Genomic DNA, 18,833 nt, shown 5'->3' with positions numbered 1-18,833 from the left:
TGATAGGAGAAGAGTTCAATGGGCATGTTGGTGAAGGGAACAGTGGTGATGGAGAAGCAATTGGTAAATATGGAATCAAGGACAGGAGTGTGCAAGGTCAGATGGTCATTGATTTTGCAAACAGGACAGAAATGGTTCTGGTAAACACATACTTTAAGAAAGGGGAGGAGCACAGGGTGACATATAAGAGTGAAGGAAGATGCACACTGGTGAAGTACATTCTTTGTAGGAGAACCAAGCTTAAAGAAATTGGAGACTGTAAGGTGGTGGCAGAAGAGAGTGTAGCGAGACAGCAAAGGATGGTGGTCTGTAGCTAGAAAAGTACTGCAGATGTGGTGAGGGAGACATCTAGGAAGGCACTGGGTGTGACATGTGGATAGTGGAAGTGAAAGGAAGGCAAGGAGAGTTTGTGGTGGAATTAAGATGTCCAGGAAGGCATAAGGAAAAAGAGGTTGGCAAAAAAGAACTGGGATAGCCAGAGAGATGAAGAAAGTAGACAGGGGTACACGGAGATGTGGCGTTAGGCAGAAAGACAGGTGGCAAAAGCTAAGGACAAGGCATTTAGCAAGCTGTACAAGAAGTTGAATAGTAAGGAAGGAAAAAAGGACTTGTACCGATTGGCCAGACAAAGGGACAGAGCTGGAAAGGATGTGCAGCAGGTTGGCATGGTAAAATATGCTTATGGTAATGTGCTGATGAGTGGGGAGAGTGTGTTGAGTAGGTGGATGGAATGTTTTGAGGAGCTGATGAATGAAGAAAATGAGAGAGAAAAGGCTGGATGATGTGGAGAGAATAAATCTGGAAGTACAAGAGATTCATAAGGAGGAAGTGAGGGCAGCTATGAAGAGGATGAAGAGTGGACATGCAGTTGGTCCAGATAACATTCCGGGAAAGAGATGGCAGTGGAGTTTCTAACCAGATTGTTTCATCAAATCTTGGAAAATGAGAGTAAACCTGAGGAGTGGAGAAGTGTGCTTGTTCCTATTTTTAAGAACTCGGGTGATGTGCAGAACTGCAGAGGCATAAAGTTGATCAGCCACAATGTGAAGTTATGGAAAAGAGTTGTAGAAGCTAGGCTTAGAAAACAGGTGAAGATCTCTGAGCAGCAACATGGTTTCATGCGAAGAAAGAGGACTACAGATGCAATGTTTTCCCTGAGAATACTGATGGAGAAGTATAGAGAGGGTCAGAAGGAGTTATCTTGTGTTTGTGGATCTTGAGCTTATGGCAAGGTGCCAAGAGAAGAGTGGTCGTATTGTATGAGGACATCTGGAGTGGCAGAGAAGTATGTGAGGGTAGTGCAGGACATCTACAAAGATAGTCTGGCAGTCATGAGATGTGCAGTCGGAATGACAGACTCTTTCAAGGTGAAGGTGTGATTACACCACAGATCAGCTGTGAGTCCATTCTTGTTCGCAGTGGTGATGGACAGGTTGACAGATGAGATCAGACATGAGTCTTGATGGACTATGATGTTTTTAGACTTAGACTAGAGACAGTGGCACTAAAAAAAAGACGTGGCAGAGCTGACAATGATGCGATTGTCTTTAGGAGTGATGAGAACAGACAGGATTAAGAACATATCAGATGGGCAGCTCAGGTGGAATGGTTTGGAGACAAAGTCATCGAGGTGTGACTGAGATGGTTTGGACATGTGCAGAGGAGAGACCCAGGTCATATAGGGCGAAGGATGCTCAGGATGAGGCCACGAGGGAGGCCAAAGAGGAGGCTTATGGATATGGTGAGGGAGGACATGCAGGTGGTTGGTGTGACACAGAGGACAGGGTGAGATGGAAACGATTGATCTGCTGTAGCAACGCCAGCAGGCAAAAGAAGAGGAAAGAAGAGTCAGCTCATTTGATATTTTATTTACTCGTGATATGCTTTAAGATAGTGGTGTTATTTGGCATCATTATTCAAATTTAACAAATAGCATTATTAAAAAAAATATATAATTTCTTACAAATTAAACTCAACTTAATTTTCAACCAAGGCTGAAGGACACCACCATTTTTCATTCAATTTTCATTTGAATTCATCATATTAAAACTGATAAACAGGGATTTTTATTGGGTTAATTGTTCAGAATGCCATTCTAAATCATGGTTACACTGATTAATGACCTGAGGATTTATCAGACAGGATACATAATTATCAATAACTGTGAAAAGACCAATGGATTTCCAAGAAAAACAGTCATATTTAGAAGAATAAAATACACGGGCAAAACAAAGTTGCTTTATGATCAATGCCTTGAATCAAAGTTTGTAAGTTCGTCAAAGCAGTAAGGTTTGCAACCATCTTATTTTCTTTTAATTTGGTGAGTTACAAGATGAAAACATATTGTGTTTTACAGTTATTGTCCAGATAGTGTGATGGGGATGCACTAACACAGCCACCCACTCATTTACACTTTTGTTGTCGAAGCCCTATGCTGTCACCTATATATATATATATATATATATATATATATATATATATATATATATATATATATATGATCAGGAGCATTTTATGTTGCCATGCTGTTTGTATTATGTAAGGTTGTTGTGGGTGATGCTCTTGAATTTGCTTCTTACGTCTCTCAACAGTGGTTCGACTATCAGTCATACTTATGAAAGCTTAAGTAAGTTTCTGACAAATGTCTTGATTTGACATTTAAAAGCAAAGAAAAATACACACACACATTCATTTGTTGCATATTTGTGCAGAATATTATTATCCTGAAATATTTTGTTATGTTTTGCAGGACATGATGGAATGGACGACACAGCCTATGAAGAGATGTAAATTCTTTCTTCTTTTCCTCACTCACCATGTACAGTTGTGTTCAAAATAATAGCAGTGTGTTAAAAAAAAGTGAGTCAAGCTCAAATCCGTATAACTTTCATTTCCATACATGCAAATGCATTGGGAACACTGCACTTTCTATTACAAATTAAAACATGAAGAAAAATTTATCCAGTTTGTTATTACTTTACTTCATTACTTTAAGGTCACCAATTATTATTATCAATTTTAAGAAAATTACCAAACAAATAACTCTGAAGAAATCCACTTTGCATCTCTTTTGACAACAATGTCCTGATGAACCTTGGCAGGTCACTTAGGTGGTCCATTGAAGAGGTGGTTCTGATGACTGGTCCAGTCCGGTCATCTGGTTGGTGGGCCTTTGTGGCCTGAGGTTGCCTGTTAATGGGGTTGAACCGCTGGTTTTCCCTGGTGATCCCAGGCATCGTTTTGGCTTGGTTTGCTGGCAGGACAGGCCGATGGTTTGGTGGGTCTGTCATTTGGTTTCAGTTGACCCATGGACAAAGTTTTTCAGTGTATGTTCTCAAAAGATACTCTGGTGGCTTCCAAAATCTTGTGGAAGACTGAATCAAAGTCTTTGTAAAAAAAAAAAAAAAAAAGTTAAAGACTTGATAGCGAACATTTTAAAGTTACAGGGAACAAAAAGGAAAAACGCATTTAGCAAATTCACTCTTGATGGGAAAAACTCCACTAGGAAGTTGCCTATAAAAGGCAGGAAAGTTGACTTAACACTTACAGGTTTTCAAAATGAATGATTTAATGTCAAAAGTGATGAAGTAATGAAACAAAAGAATGAACAAAGAGCCACGTGGTAGCGTTTAGCTAAATTTAGTCTAGACCACCTGGAACCTGTTCAGCCATGAAGAAAAACAAAGAAAAAAAATAGTAAAGTAAGAGCGTAAGAGAAAGAGGTAAGAGAGTGAATTTGTTCTTGGCCTTTTAAAGTGGAATCTACTCACTAAGCCCCACCCCTTTGGTGTGTGGTTTCACTCACAGGGAAAATCAGAGAAACTTAACATTTGTGGTACTTTGAAGATCACTGTGAAGACCTGTAGGTGATACTGGTTCCAGGGTTGCAAACTTTGATCTTTTCCTGACCTGGGCCTCGTTTCATAAAGCAGTCGAATCTTATAGTCTAATAAACTTACTTAGTCGACTAAGGTTAGTTGCCCAACATTATCTGTATAACCTCTACTTCACATCAAAGGCTAAACTTAAATTAACCATCTTACGTTATATATATAATTTGACGATTATAATAATTTGACGATTTTCATGGTCAAAGTGGCCTCCCGAGTGCCGTTACCAAGAAATGTCTCCAATGCGTGACAGTTTTGTTTATTTCCGGGTTGGTCCATCTGTTACAAACATGGCTGAGTCCACCGCAGCAGAGGAGAAGCGCCCCTGACTTTGGTGTCCGCATTTCCAATGGATTATTCCGGGTCCCAGAACACCCGCTCCCGCCACAAGTCTCTCCTTCCTTCCTCCTTCATCGAGTGGTGGTGCATAGCCACCTTTTTTGAGGTTAGACACTGATGTTTAGTTGACTGTTCCAGGCTTAAAACTTTAGTTAGGTAACACAAAAATTTAGCCAACTAAGCGCTTTGCGCAATGACTAACATCAAAATATGAGTCGACTAAGTGAGTTTCGCCCACTAAAAAACAGACTGCTTTATGAAACCAGGCTCTGGAATATCTCTGGTTTTAGCGTGTTTATGTGAAGTGTTAAAATGTCTGATAACTGACATGACACCTCCCAGTGAAGTTGTAAGATAAGATCATTGTACCAACAGTCCTTTAGTTTGTTTGAGAAGAAAATTCTTCACAAACGCAAACATTAAGGTATTTTATTCTTGTGTGAATGAACTTTGAAACCATATCTGTTAAGCTTTGGTCCCGCCGAATAATAAAGCCATGAATAATGAGCCACACATGGATTTGTCAGAAATTTCAGTGATTATTCGAATCATGAGTCTCGTATATGAACATTGTGCAAACAATTCAAAAAACACTTCAAGTAAGTGCGAATGATGGCATCAGCGCACACAGCGCACACAGCAAAGCTCATCTGATTGGTAATAACAAGATGTTAAATTTACCAAGCCACTGCAATATAAACATTACAAATGATTCTTTTCGAGAGTTCCAAATGCGTTCTCCACCTCATGCAGCGCACGAGAGAGAGGAAAAAAGCTCCAGATGAAACAGTCCTCTGTGATTCCAGAAGCGATTTGAGGTGTTTTCAACAGCCAAACTCTGACAGCGTCCAGCGCACAAAGAGGGAGGGATTGTCACAAAGAAGTGCACGAGAGGGCAGAGCCATAATAGCCTGTCCTGTTCTCGTAGCCACCAGGTACTCGGATAATGGGCTTTTAACAGCCTCGTCCTCATGACAAACATGCTTCTAAAATCCTCGTTTGTCCTCATAGTACCTTGTGCACAAACTTCCCCACACTCTTTTTGATAAATTTTGAACTTGAAATTAGGGCCATGCTCAGAGATGAGCTATTTTATCCGAATATTCTGCCTCTAAGAGCCACTATTCTCCCACGTTTGTTGAATAACTGGACTCGAACCAAAAAAAACAACAAAATTATACATCGGCTCATTATACATCGTTCATTATTCGGTGGGACCAGGGCTTTACAATCTTTTTCATTCTGGTGATTCTTCGATCCATTTGAATGAGGGGTTTTCCATTTTCCTCCACATCTTTCTGATTTTGTTGCCATTTTAATGCATTTGAAATCATTTTAGCTGAGCAGCCTCTCATTTTCTGCACTTCGTCGTATGTTTTCCCCTCTCCAATCAACTTTTTAATCAAAGTATGCTGTTCTTCTGAACAATGTCTGGAACGACCCATTTTACTCAGATTTTCACAGAGAAATGGACAACAACCAGCATGTAGAACATTTGCTACCTTCGTCCTGAAATAAAGGCCACCTGTGAGGGTGCAATAAGGGTCACAGAATAAAAAAATGTTTTGAACAGCCAAACATTGCTTTTTCTTCACTTTCTGTAAAGTAAAAACAAACTTGATCAATTTTCTTCATGTTTTGATTTGAAATAGAATGTGCAGAGTTCACAATGTGTTTGTGTGTCTGGAAATAAAAGATATTATCAGGATTTTGAGCTTTACTCACTTTTTAAAACACACTGCTGTTATTTTGAAGACAACTGTATGTCTCAGTTAATTGTTTCAACATATTATAGTATAGTCAGCAAACTTCAGCATATGTACACTTTACTTTGTGTATGTGAGAACAAACCAAAGGATAAGTGCACTTTTTAATAATGCTGCAGATTGTGATGAATCAAGATTGTGAATGTTATATTATCTTGTGGAAATTTCTATGAATGGAATTCTTTTTTTAGAAAACTTAGAGACACACATTACTCATCTACAGATAAACAAAATAAGGCAACTGATATTTACAGTTGTTTGCACATTAGTGATACAAAACATCTGAAGAAATATGACCACGTATGTGCATTTTTTCCCATAATGTACCAGTTGATGTCAACCCTAATCAATATTTTTTTTAATGGCAGAGGTCTGTCAAGGAGTGTGCACCATCCCCATGTGTCACAGCCTCCATCACACTATGAAAACACTCTGCGTCCTGGTTGGCAACCACCAAGGCAGACAAACAGGTGCGTCCCACCAAATGAAAGCTGTGGCAGTGAGGTGAGATGTGTGTGTTCACTTGTCCTTTTTACTGGGGTCCTCAGCACTGAGACACCTGCACACTGAATCATGTCCAGAGAAATGTGTCACATGTCCTTAATGTTGGAGCTGATGTTCACTCACAATACAAGTTGTCCACCTCATCTGAGTCTCCCAACAACAACTAACAGAGTGTTAATACTGTACGGTGCTGTTAGAATGTTCTGGCTCCTTCTGTGTTCAGTGTGTGCATGGACTTGCAGCTGAGTCAGTCATGATGTGATCTACTGCACAGGTGCCATGACAAAGCAGAAATTTTATGTTTTTCATGTTTTGTATTTGTTAATGTTCTGGAAGATAAAACTTCAACTGAAATAATGGTATTTGGTCAAGAACATTATTTTTTCTGTCTACATTTTAAATATTTTCTGCTTGCAGTAAGTTGGTGCTGAGTTCCCTTGATGTGTTCCTCTGAAAAGTATGCACGTATTTGAATGGTGGAGTGAAACATACTCCTGGAAAGTGATTAAAGTAAAATGTGGTTTGATGTTCCTGTTGCCAACCAGAGGTCGACAATACATCCAGAAAGTATTCACAGTGCTGTTGTTTTTCCCCATAATTTTGAAAATGGATGAAATTAATTTTTTCCTAAAAATTCTAAACACAATCTCCACAATGACAAAGTTAATTTTTTTTAAAGATTTTTGTAAATTTATTAAAAAAAAAAAAAAAAAAAAAGCTAAGAAATCAGTTGTACATAAGTATTCACAGCCTTTGCCATGAAGCCCAAAATTGAGCTCAGGTGCATCCTGTTTCTACTGATCATCCTTGAGATGTTTCTACAGCTTAACTGGAGTCCACCTGGAGTAAATTCAATTGATTGGACATAATTTGTAAAGGCCCACACTTGTCTACAGATAAGGTCCCACAGGTGATGGTGCATGTCAGAGCACGAACCAAGCATGAAGTCAAAGGAATTATCTGTAAACCTCTGAGACAAGAATGTCTCGAGGCACAAATCTGACGAAGGGTACAGAAACATTCTGCTGCTTTGAAGGTCCCAGTGAACATAGTGGCTTCCATCATCCAATGGAAGACGTTTGGATCCACCAGGACTCTTCCGAGAGCTGACAGCCCGTCTAAACTGTGCGACTGGGGGAGAAGGATCTTAGTCAGGGAGGTGACCAAGAACCCAATGGTCACTCTGTGAGAGCTGCAGTATTCCTCTGTGGAGAGAGGAAAACCTTCCATCTCTACAGCAATCCACCAATCAGGCCTGTATGGTAGAATGGCCAGATGGAAGCCACTCCTTAGTAAAAGGGACATGGCAGCCCACCTGAAGTTTGTCAAAGGGCACCTGAAGGACTCTCAGACCATGAGAAACCAATTTCTCTGGTCTGATGAGACAAAGATTGAACTCTTTGGCATAAATGCCAGGTGTCCAGAGTGCTCCAAACCTGCTCCAGAGTGCTCTTGACCTGTGACTGGGGCAGTAGTTCATCTTTCTGCAGGAGAGTGACCCAAAGCATGCAGCCAAGATATCAAAGAAGTGGATTCAAGGACAACTCTGTGAAGAGCCCAGACCTGAATCCAATTGAATAGCTCTGGAGAGATCTGAAAATGGCTGTGCACTGATGCTCCCCATCCAACCTGATGAACCTTGAGATGTGCTGCAAACAGGAAAGTGCAAAACTTGACAAAGATAGGTGCACCAAGCTCAAGAAGAATTGAGGCTATAATTGCATCAACAAAGTATTGAGCAAAGGGTGTGAATACGAGGGCTGTCAATAAAGTATAGGTCCTTTTTATTTTTTTCAAAAACTATATGGATTTCATTCATATGTTTTTACGTCAGACATGCTTGAACCCTCGTGCGCATGCGTGAGTTTTTCCACGCCTGTCGGTGACGTCATTCGCCTGTGAGCACTCCTTGTGGGAGGAGTCGTCCAGCCCCTCGTCGGAATTCCTTTGTCTGAAAAGTTGCTGAGAGACTGGCGCTTTGTTTGATCAAAATTTTTTCTAAACCTGTGAGACACATCGAAGTGGACACAGTTCGAAAAATTAAGCTGGTTTTCAGTGAAAATTTTAACGGCTGATGAGAGATTTTGAGGTGATACTGTCGCTTTAAGGACTTCCCACGGTGCGAGACGTCGCGCAGCGCTCTCAGGCGGCGTCATCAGCCTGTTTCAAGCTGAAAACCTCCACATTTCAGGCTCTATTGATCCAGGACGTCGTGAGAGAACAGAGAAGTTTCAGAAGAAGTCGGTTTCAGCATTTTATCCGGATATTCCACTGTTAAAGGAGATTTTTTTAATGAAAGACGTGCGGAAAAACACCTCCGTGTTGATAACCATTTGTAAAATCCAGGCGGCTTTTGATGGCTTTCAGTGGAGTGAGTATATGAGAAATTTAACAGCTGGACATGTTCCAACTTGTCCTTAAGGCTTCCAACAGAGGTGTTTTTCCTGTGGCGGAGCGTCGCGGCGGCTGCGAGCCGACGCTGCAATCCGTCCGCACGTCTTTCATTAAAAAAATCTCCTTTAACAGTGGAATATCCGGATAAAATGCTGAAACCGACTTCTTCTGAAACTTCTCTGTTCTCTCACGACGTCCTGGATCAATAGAGCCTGAAATGTGGAGGTTTTCAGCTTGAAACAGGCTGACGACGGCGCCTGAGAGCGCTGCGCGATGTCTCGCACTGTGCGAAGTCCTTAAAGCGACAGAATCACCTCAAAATCTCTCATCAGCTGTTAAAATTTTTACCGAAAACCAGCTTAATTTTTCAAACCGTGTCCACTTCGATGTGTCTCACAGGTTTAGAAAAAATTTTGATCAAACAAAGCGCCAGTCTCTCAGCAACTTCTCAGACAAAGGAATTCCGACGAGGGGCTGGACTGACTCCTCCCACAAGGAGTGCTCACAGGCGAATGACGTCACTGACAGGCGTGGAAAAACTCACGCATGCGCACGAGGGTTCAAGCATGTCTGACGTAAAAACATATGAATGAAATCCACATAGTTTTTGAAAAAAATAAAAAGGACCTATACTTTATGGACAGACCTCGTATATATATATATATATATATATATATATATATATATATATATATATATATATATATATATATATATATATATATATATATATATATATATTTCGGGAAATATTCTTTCAGTATTCATGTTTTGCAGCTGATTCACATTTTGGGGTTAACAGTTTTGTGACCATGTTGGCTGTGATGTGGTTCTATATAAATACATTGTATTGAATTCAATTGATTTGACTTTAAATGTGCACTTTATGCCACTGGGTGGCGCTGTAACAGCTTTTTTTTCTTCACTTTAAAGCTGGATCTAATCTCTGTGTTATCTTCAAGTCTGTATTTTTTTTTTTCCTCTTTGCACATTACAGCTGGCAGATGATGACATTTATTTGAAGCTCTCTCAGATTGAACACAGAAATTTAACTAATGGATACTTTACTTCTTTTTTGTATATTTTCTGTGGCTTTTACTGGTAAGAACTTTTTTTTTATTAACCAATATAAAGTTCATTGACAGTAGTTGACCTTTAGTTGTAGCTCAGAGTTACAGAGGAGCTCATGAAAGTTTTTTCTCCACTGGAAGTTCTTTTAGAGCCTTTAGATGTCATTTAAGTGAATTTTATTGTGGAATTTTGAAGAATCACATGTTGATTTTGTATTTTCCTGCTGAATTATAGAATGTGTGCAATTAAATTGATGACACATAATTCAGAGAAAATCTGTTACTGTTAAATAAACACATTAAAGTTCTGTTTCTGTGTTGTAAATGTTTAGATATAAAAGTAGCTTCATCATATGTCTTTAAAAGTGACTGAAATCAGTCTGGTTTAATTATTGAACAAAATAATAAAAAACAAGAACACACACACACACACAGACTCGGTCTTTGTTGTTTTTTGTGTGTCTGTGTGTGTGTGTGTGTGTGTGTGTGTGTGTGTGTGTGTGTGTGTGTGTGTGTGTGTGTGTGTGTGTTTCACCTGACTGGAACACTTATCTTTTGAGCTTTGCACATTCAGTGTGTTCACATTTATTTTATGATTTGGAGATGATGATTTCAGAAAATTATCTGTAAATATTTGATTCAAAGAGCAGCGATGCCACACCCACATGTCAAGGTGTCAGACATGAAGGGAAAATGTTATATGGGCTTGAAACAGTCAAGTTCATAAACCATAAAATATCTGAACTCATTCATGTTCTATTCCCACTGACTCCAATCGAGGGCCGCGGGGGGTTGGAGCCAAATCAGCCATCATAGGGTGCGAGTCAGAGTCCACCCTGGACAGAAGGCCGGTCTGTGTTAAAATCTCCAACTTTACAGCAGAAATAAACATGTTTACAGCCTGGAACAAAACAACTGTTTTGGTCTCTGTAGCTGTTAGCTTTAGCTTATTTGATGACTGTCAGATGGGGGTGTGTTCAGGCTTTATTTGCCCCGCCCACTTCAGGCTGGTCTTGCTCATGCTCCACCTCTTTAACCATTTATGGGCTGGACGATAGTTAAGTGGCGTCAGTCGGCAAGATGGTGACATTTGGAACAATTTGAATTTCAAACGAGTTCCTCAGAAATCCTGTAGGTGGCGTTACAGAGGGTTTGTCCAGCACATATACAGTCTGTGCTAATAAACACATGAAACACACTGAAACATATCAATAATTTGTTTGTTTTTCATCCAAACATGGATTCTGTCCTGATTTCAGCCTCCTGGTTATTTTAGATTTAGAGGAACATCTTCTCATTGTGACTGAAGTTTTCTTCCAATGTTCCATTTTGTTGTCGTTCTTCCACTCAGAGCTTTTCTTTCTCCTCCAGGTTTGACCAAAGCAGTCGGAATACTGCCAGATGATCCTCTGACTGCAACTGTGGGAGACACAGTGACGTTCAGCACAACACTGAATCCATCACAGACAAATATTATATACATCGACTGGATAAAGGATTCTACACCAATAGTAACATACAGTGAGGGAGGAACCATTCCAGGTCCAGATTATAGAGACAGAATCACCCTCTTTGCAAACAGTGGAGCTCTAGAGCTCAGGAGTGTGACTTTGAAGGACAGTGGGGTTTATTATATTGACATAGATAACAATGGAACACGGCATGTAGACAGTAGAACATTGGATGTTTACGGTGAGCTGATGTTTAAATGCTGTTTCATCATTTTCAGTTTCCTGTTTCTGTCTGTTCCACTTTTGTCTGAACACCAACATCAAACCTTTCTGTTCATTTATCTGCAGTCAGAGTGTCTGATGTCGTGGCTGTTTCAAACGCCACACAGCTGGTGGAGTTCAGCAGCTCCGTCAGTCTGACCTGCACCTCCTCTGGCTCCGCCCTCTCTTTCCTCTGGCTGAACGTCACCTCAGAGGTCACAGACAGTGACAGAGTTCAGATCACTGATGGAGGGTCCACTCTCATCATCACCAATGTGACCCGCTACGACCACGGACCGTTCACGTGTCACGTGTCCAATCCCGTCAGTAACGGCTCCAGCAATCAACTAAAGTTGTCCATCAGCTGTGAGTTACTAACGTGCACGCTCACACTCCACATGTGACAAAGATCTTCATATTACCAGCTGAAGTCATCTGGATCAGATTTTTTTGTAAGATGGGTTACAGAGTTAAATTAACACTGCAACAAGTGCATGTGGTCCATTAAAATCATGTTCAATTAACACTATTGTAGTGTTAATCAACTCTTTAAGTGTTAAAGTTGATCAGTACTATTTTACACCATCCATCCTCTATACCCACTTACTCCAATTAAGGGCCACCCGGGGGGCTGGAGCCTATCTGAGCAGTCACAGGGTGTGAGGCAGAGCACACTGTGGACAGGACACCAGTCTGTCACAGGGTCACATACAGACAAACAAACACAGTCACACCTACAGACAGGGACGGATTAAGGGTAGTCTGGGCCCGTCAAAAACACCTAAATGCTATTGTCGCAGTTCTAAATCATTCCCAGACCAGTTAGCAACACTGCATACCATATACATGAAAACAAACCATGTGTGCTTATTTGAACGTGAAGAAATTGAAGCTGTATGTTGCTTTACGTCTTTCCAAAAGACAAATCCTGCCTGACAGTGGCACATAAAGCCATAACGTCTCAATGGAGCAGCCAGAGTTAAATGGAACCCAGCAGAAATACTTTTAACAGTGCAGCTATATGCACACGACCAAAAACAAAGTAAATTCAAAGCTGCATACAGAAATTGTAAAGTAAGTGCAATCAGAAAGACTAACCCCTGTTCAATAAAAAGAAACAGCAGGTTTACACGTGGGTTGTCAGGAGAAGTGCACTGTGTCGTGTCGGCTGCTAGTTGACAGGTGGGACTGCATTAGATTGTCCGAGATAAGTGATGCTATCAATCTAACGTTAGTTTAAGATACAACAACATACACACAACACATCCTACGTGAAATAAGACGCAGTCAAAATAACATTTCTTGTGACTATCTTGGTAACTTGTGCCACGGCAGGCATATGATAAAGGAAACCCTATTGCCCTCCCTTAAATCCTTGTGGCTGCATTAAATCTTATTAGCTGTATGATCCATTTGTCTTCTTGCCGCGCAAACTACTAATTACTTTCTTTAAATCTGCGATTGTAATGGTACTTTCATTACATTAACTTCCGTTCTTTTATTTTCTGCCATCTAAACTTATCAAAGCAAGAAAACATGTTATAACAGACTAAAACAAAAAACCTTTTACACTGGCAGCCTGCATGTCACATTTGAAAGGAGGGGAGAGTTTTTGATACATTTGGGAAATTATAATTTGCCATGAACCTATGAATGGAGCTCCGGTTAGAGGGAGAAATACAGTTTAATTTTCTGGTTTCCACTCCAAATCAAATGCATTATTGTGTATAATAATATGTATAACATTTAAGCATAAATGTAAATGTAGGTCTAATTACAGATATTTTGTCATGACGTTTAAAACGGAAAATGATAAACAACCTGTCAATAACTAACCCTAACACAAGAATGTATTTTATATGTTTCTTTCTACTCTTCTTTCTTGCAAATTCATCCACTAATTAATCAAAATTAAGCTGTCTGACCAGATCTGATTCAACGGCCCTGAAGTGACAGTGAGTTCAGGCGGTTTTGGCACATCCTAATCCTGAGTTCATTCTTAATACGAGTCAGTTTGGAGAATGAACGCTCCCCTTCACAATTTGTGACAATCAAAAAAAGTCTACGTGCTCGTATGTAGACATTTGAAAAGGTTTACTGTAAATCCAAATCTATCATGGTTTTGAGCATTTTACTTAGAGATTTTTCTTTTTCTGTTATGAATGATTTGTGTCGTATCAGTTCATCTGCCAGGCTCATGTTCAAATCTGAAGGATATGCTGCAGCGAGTGAGTTTGCCTTTAAAGTGCGCTCACTGTTGGACATATTGTCGGGCATGAAAAGAACATCAAATAGCTCGGTTAAGTGTGTGTATGCATTCAAACGGTGGTTGAGACAGGACATAAGTTTGAAAGTTTCGATCCGAAACTTGTCCTTTCCGTTAAATGCTACACCTGGCTCTGCACTATCATCAGACATAATTTTGCGCTTCTTTGTGCGCTGGAGGTCATGCCTGTACTCTTGGGAGACAACAGTGGTGACATTTAAAGCTGCCCCTTCAAACACCTCAAAGTTATCTCTCTGTGCTGCCACAAAGTCTCATAAAGAAAAGAGAAGTTGTGTAGCTGTACATATGTCAATATCATGCTTCTGCAACTGCAGGCTTGTGGCTTGGAACCTCTGTAGTATTGTGTCCCAGAGGTGTGCCATGAAGCCCATCTACAGTGTGTCCAATTTGTCACAGAGTGCAGAGGCTTCACTTCCAGTTTCACATTTCTCCTCCATATCTTTAGACATATCATTCAATGCCTCTCTCAGTTGTGCATAATATTTCCAAAGAGCCTTAGTTGACTCAGCCCGTGCGCTCCACCAAGTACCTGACAGTGATTTCAGTGTGAGTTTGACATCAGTCTCAAGGAAAACCTTTCCCCACCTGTGTGTAGATGATGCACAAAATACATTGCCTGTACAAAGTCAAAAAAACGTCCAGCTTCTGGGCTACTGTCAACAGCATTGACACCAACTAAATTCAATGAATGTGCTGCACAGGGGACATAACAAATCAAAGGGTTTCTTCATTTGAGATGAGCTTGGACTCCATTGTACTTTCCCGACATGTTACTTGCATTATCATATGACTGGCCCCTAGAGTTAGATAAGTCTAGGCCCAGATTCTCCACCATAGCAACGGCACACTCAGCCAAACTGTCCCCACTATGGTTTTCAATAGGCTCAAAAGTCAGAAAACGCTCAACTACATGTCTGTCATTATTAACAAACCTGAAAATAAAAGTGAGTTGATCCACATGAGCAAGGTCTGGATTGGAGTCAACTATAACAGAGAAGTATTTTGATTATTTGATCTCATTAACAATTGCCTGCTTTGTTCTTTCTCCCATCAAATGGATAAATTCTTCACAGACTGTTGATGATAAGTAGGACACAGAGCCTTTTCCTTTGCCTCCAAACCTTTGGAGGTGCTCAGCTAGGAATGGGTCTGATCCTAGTAGCTCATCATCTCCCCTGAAAGCATGTCCCCTCTCCCCCAAAAACTGGATGACTGCAACAACTCTTTTCAAAATGTCCCGCCAGTATTGTCTCTCTGCATCAATTTGTTTGACAGTATCAGACTCAATTGTTGCTGTGCCTCTGGAGTGATTATGTAATGCTGCCATGCAAGCCCTATGCTCCACACTCCTCTCACACTCGCCAATCCGCTCTGAATGTTTCCAGTCAGAAAATCCATGAACAAAAGTATTGTGCTTACTGGAAAACAGTTTGCAAGCAAAACAATACACACAGCCAGTTGAAGGAGAGTAAAGTAGCCACTGCCTAGTTACAGTTTGCCCATTGGGTGGAGAGCAACTGAGTAAACCATTTGTAAAGCTCCTACTGGTACCCCCAATGCCTCTGTCCCTGACTGAGGCTGGGTACTTAGCACTTCTGTTTTGAAATACAGCTACTCCTCTACTAACAAGAATCGACTTGGCTTGGTCGGTAAGGGTACTGGGCCATAAAGCAGAGTCGCTGACGGTTTCATACCAGGAGTTGGGATCCTTGCCCTCCTCATTTTAAAAAAGACACTCACACGATGCAGCTGACTGGTCTGATTGTGGGTCTGACACACCTGCAACTTTCATGGTCTTTCTGCTTCTGGTGGTCTGTGGTAGCCTGGCATGGCTGGCATTCCTGCTCTGCACCTGACTGGGTCTGCAAAGGTACATAGTCACTGACAGGTGACACTAAGCTAGTGGTGATCACATCTTCATCGCTAGAACTCTGGTCACTGCTAACATTAGCAGTACTTGTCTCACTCATATCCAGCAGTTTATCAAAGAAGTTTAAGATCAAAGGAACGCGTTTCAGGAAAACTGCCTGCTTCGCTTCCTTAATCTTTTTTGCTTTTCTTTTTGAGGCATCACTTTTTTGTTGTGGATCCATGTTATTAATGGAAAGTGTTAAGATGCTAATATAGGTGCTTGTCTTGCAAATTCCTTTTCCTATCCAATACTTCCTATGTTGTATGTTCAGGAAAAAAAATACAACCTTGAAAGTGTAGAACCAGACACAATATGTATTAAAATAAGCTGACCTATAACTATTAGCTCTAAGCTAAATTGTTGTTTTTGCAAATGTATGTATGTACTAATATTATAAAGCTTACACTTCTACTATTATCAATGAATTATATATAATAATATAATGTAATATGCAAAGAACAATAAGCTTTTAAAAAGGCTGTGAGTTGCTAGTTAGCAGCTTTACACTAGCCTTTAAAAAGGCTGTGAACCTTTCAAAGTTTAACTATAATATATAATGTAATATAATATAATAATATAATAAGCCTTTGAAAGGACTATAAAAAAGAACTATGAAAAGACTGAAAAGAATATAACAGAATATATGCAATATAGTATTGTATGATATAATATCAAAAAAGAATATATTATAAAATAATACAATGCAATATAAAGGGCAATGAGCCTTTAAAAAGGCTGTTGGTTGCTGATCTGGTAATAGCAAAGTAAAGGTTGTAGTAAAAGCACAGAGCAAGTTCTCAAGCTGAACTGTCTGAATGTGAGGAGTTTTGATACTTGCAGGGGGTTTTATATCAATATTGCATTTTCACTTGGCTTTTCAAAAGTTCTTGCAACACCTGATTGGCTCATTCATGTCCAGCCCCCCGTGGGAATTTAGGACAATGTAACAATTTTTCAACACTGAGTAAGAGAGTGGGAAAGGGGCAGCCACCATCTACTACAAAAAATGCATGCTGTTTTTTTGTGTGTGTGCAAGAGAGAGAGGCACGGAGAGGGAGACAGAAATGGGGGAAGGTTTTGGGTATTAAAAATGCTGTGTTAATGATAGTATTAAATCAAGTTTTACTGTTGTCGAGACCCCATTTACACTTCCTTTACAGCAGAAACATGTCAAGTCTAAACTGTCATTGAATAGACACTGAATAACGAGCTGAATAAATTTTTTCTTACAATAAATAATCCTCAAAAAAAATATCAGGGTTACACACACACACACACACACACACACACACGCAGCCACAACTACTACAACAAAACCACTTGCTGTTTCATCATCTGTCACCAAACCAAAATTGTGCTATTGGGTAAAATTTGCTTGCAGTTCTGTTGTATGAAAAAGCACTTTTGCATTCATGCCAGAGCTGAAGTGACCACTGGTCTCTTTACTACGGTTTATTAAAGGGGAAACATGAAACTAGTCAAATGGCTTGTTGTTTTCACATAAGTGAAATCACATCCTTGTCCAAATTCTCTCAGTTTAATCAATGTCTAAGATAGTAGCCATCAGACAAATTGCTTGTTTTAAATTGAAATAATTGCAAAATTGCTAAATTAATTTGTGTCTCTTTGCTTAAGAGAAATTGAATATAATAATTTCGAAACAATACAAATTCAGAAACATTAAGTAAGGGCATGAATTGCATATTTGCAACAAAACATCTGTTATGAAATATAGTAGCTCACCTGGCAATTTCTAGGTCCCGAGAAATTCAAGGAGCCATGGTAAACGAAGAAACCAAGACTCTGGTAATGAGAGGGTTTCACGAGAGAACACAGAGCTTGTGTTATGCCTTTTTGGGTGTACTCATTCTTGGTAAAGCACTTTTGCTCTCCCATTTTTTTTTAGCCCCGGTTGTTACTATGGGAAAACACAGGTCTCATTCTACGATTAACACATTGCACGCACTCCAATGTGTTAAAAAAACACCAGTTATTAACAACTTTCTGAAATGAATTTACATATTTGTTATTTGGAGTCTTGTCATTGGAGTCATGTTTGAGATCCATGCTGAGATCCCCGCTGTTGCAGTTAGTGATGACACAACATGTGTATCGAGCTACAGTCCACCTCTTTTAAGCATACTAGTGTACCATAACACGATACTAAACAACTATCAAATGAACCGGACTTTGGAAATCAAGTGCACTTGGGTCCAGTATGGATTGCCTTGTGAGAGTAGGCCCTTAGCAAGGTCAGCAGCCCTTGTAGTCAAAGGACTGGGGGCCACTCATACTCTATGAGGCTCTCCCACAACCACACCCACTCTTACCAAGTTCCCAGGGTGGGGGTGCTTTCAGTGGGCCCCACAGCTGGCCCTACTTGTCAGCCATGGGGCCCACTGAAAGCACCCCCACCCAGCCCAGGGCCCTTGGTAAGTCAGAGGCCATTGGTAGGGGCCCTCATAATCAGAGGGCCTTCTAAAACAATGCCCCCCTCCTCCCTAGGACCCCATAGTAGGGGCCCTTGTAATCAAAGGGTCCTCTGAAAGTACGTCCCCTTTCTTCCTAGGGTCCCCTGGTAGGGGCTCCTTCCTAGGTCCCCTGATAGCCAGAAGTTGAAGTCAGAGGAGCACCACGCCACTTCAGTTTGGTGACAGGTCTGATAACACGACAATGGAGTTTAACAGGTGGTAATAAAACTGGAGCAAAGTGCAGATTAAGTGTGTGTGTGTGTGTGTGTGTGTGTGTGTGTGTGTGTGTGTGTGTGTGTGTGTGTGTGTGTGTGTGTGTGTGTGTGTGTGTGTGTGTGTGTGTGTGTGTGTGTGTGTGTGTAGGAAAGGTCGCTGTGCTTCAGGCACTGTATGATATCAGTTCAGGACAGGTGGAGGAGTATGTGCTCAGCTTTTTGTTTCTGCATATCAGTTGTAACGATACTTTAACACCTCATCAGTCTCAGAAC

The 18,833-nt window shown here is 40.4% G+C and overlaps 1 protein-coding gene across 1 annotated transcript in view; it reads left to right on the top strand.

The window, feature by feature from the left end:
- The window catches only part of LOC117513414 (carcinoembryonic antigen-related cell adhesion molecule 2-like), a 290,345-nt gene that overhangs the window by 72,927 nt on the left and 198,585 nt on the right, over nucleotides 1–18,833 (top strand). Inside the window, exons 5-6 of the mRNA XM_034173599.1 lie at nucleotides 11,315–11,655; nucleotides 11,763–12,041. Of these exons, the coding sequence (XP_034029490.1) occupies nucleotides 11,315–11,655; nucleotides 11,763–12,041 (620 nt within the window). The remainder of the gene's footprint in view (nucleotides 1–11,314; nucleotides 11,656–11,762; nucleotides 12,042–18,833) is intronic.

This window comes from Thalassophryne amazonica, chromosome 7 (assembly GCF_902500255.1).
Source record: "Thalassophryne amazonica chromosome 7, fThaAma1.1, whole genome shotgun sequence".
Taxonomy (NCBI): domain Eukaryota; kingdom Metazoa; phylum Chordata; class Actinopteri; order Batrachoidiformes; family Batrachoididae; genus Thalassophryne; species Thalassophryne amazonica.
Note: the sequence above shows the minus strand (reverse complement) of the source record. Positions and strands in the feature narration are given on the sequence as shown.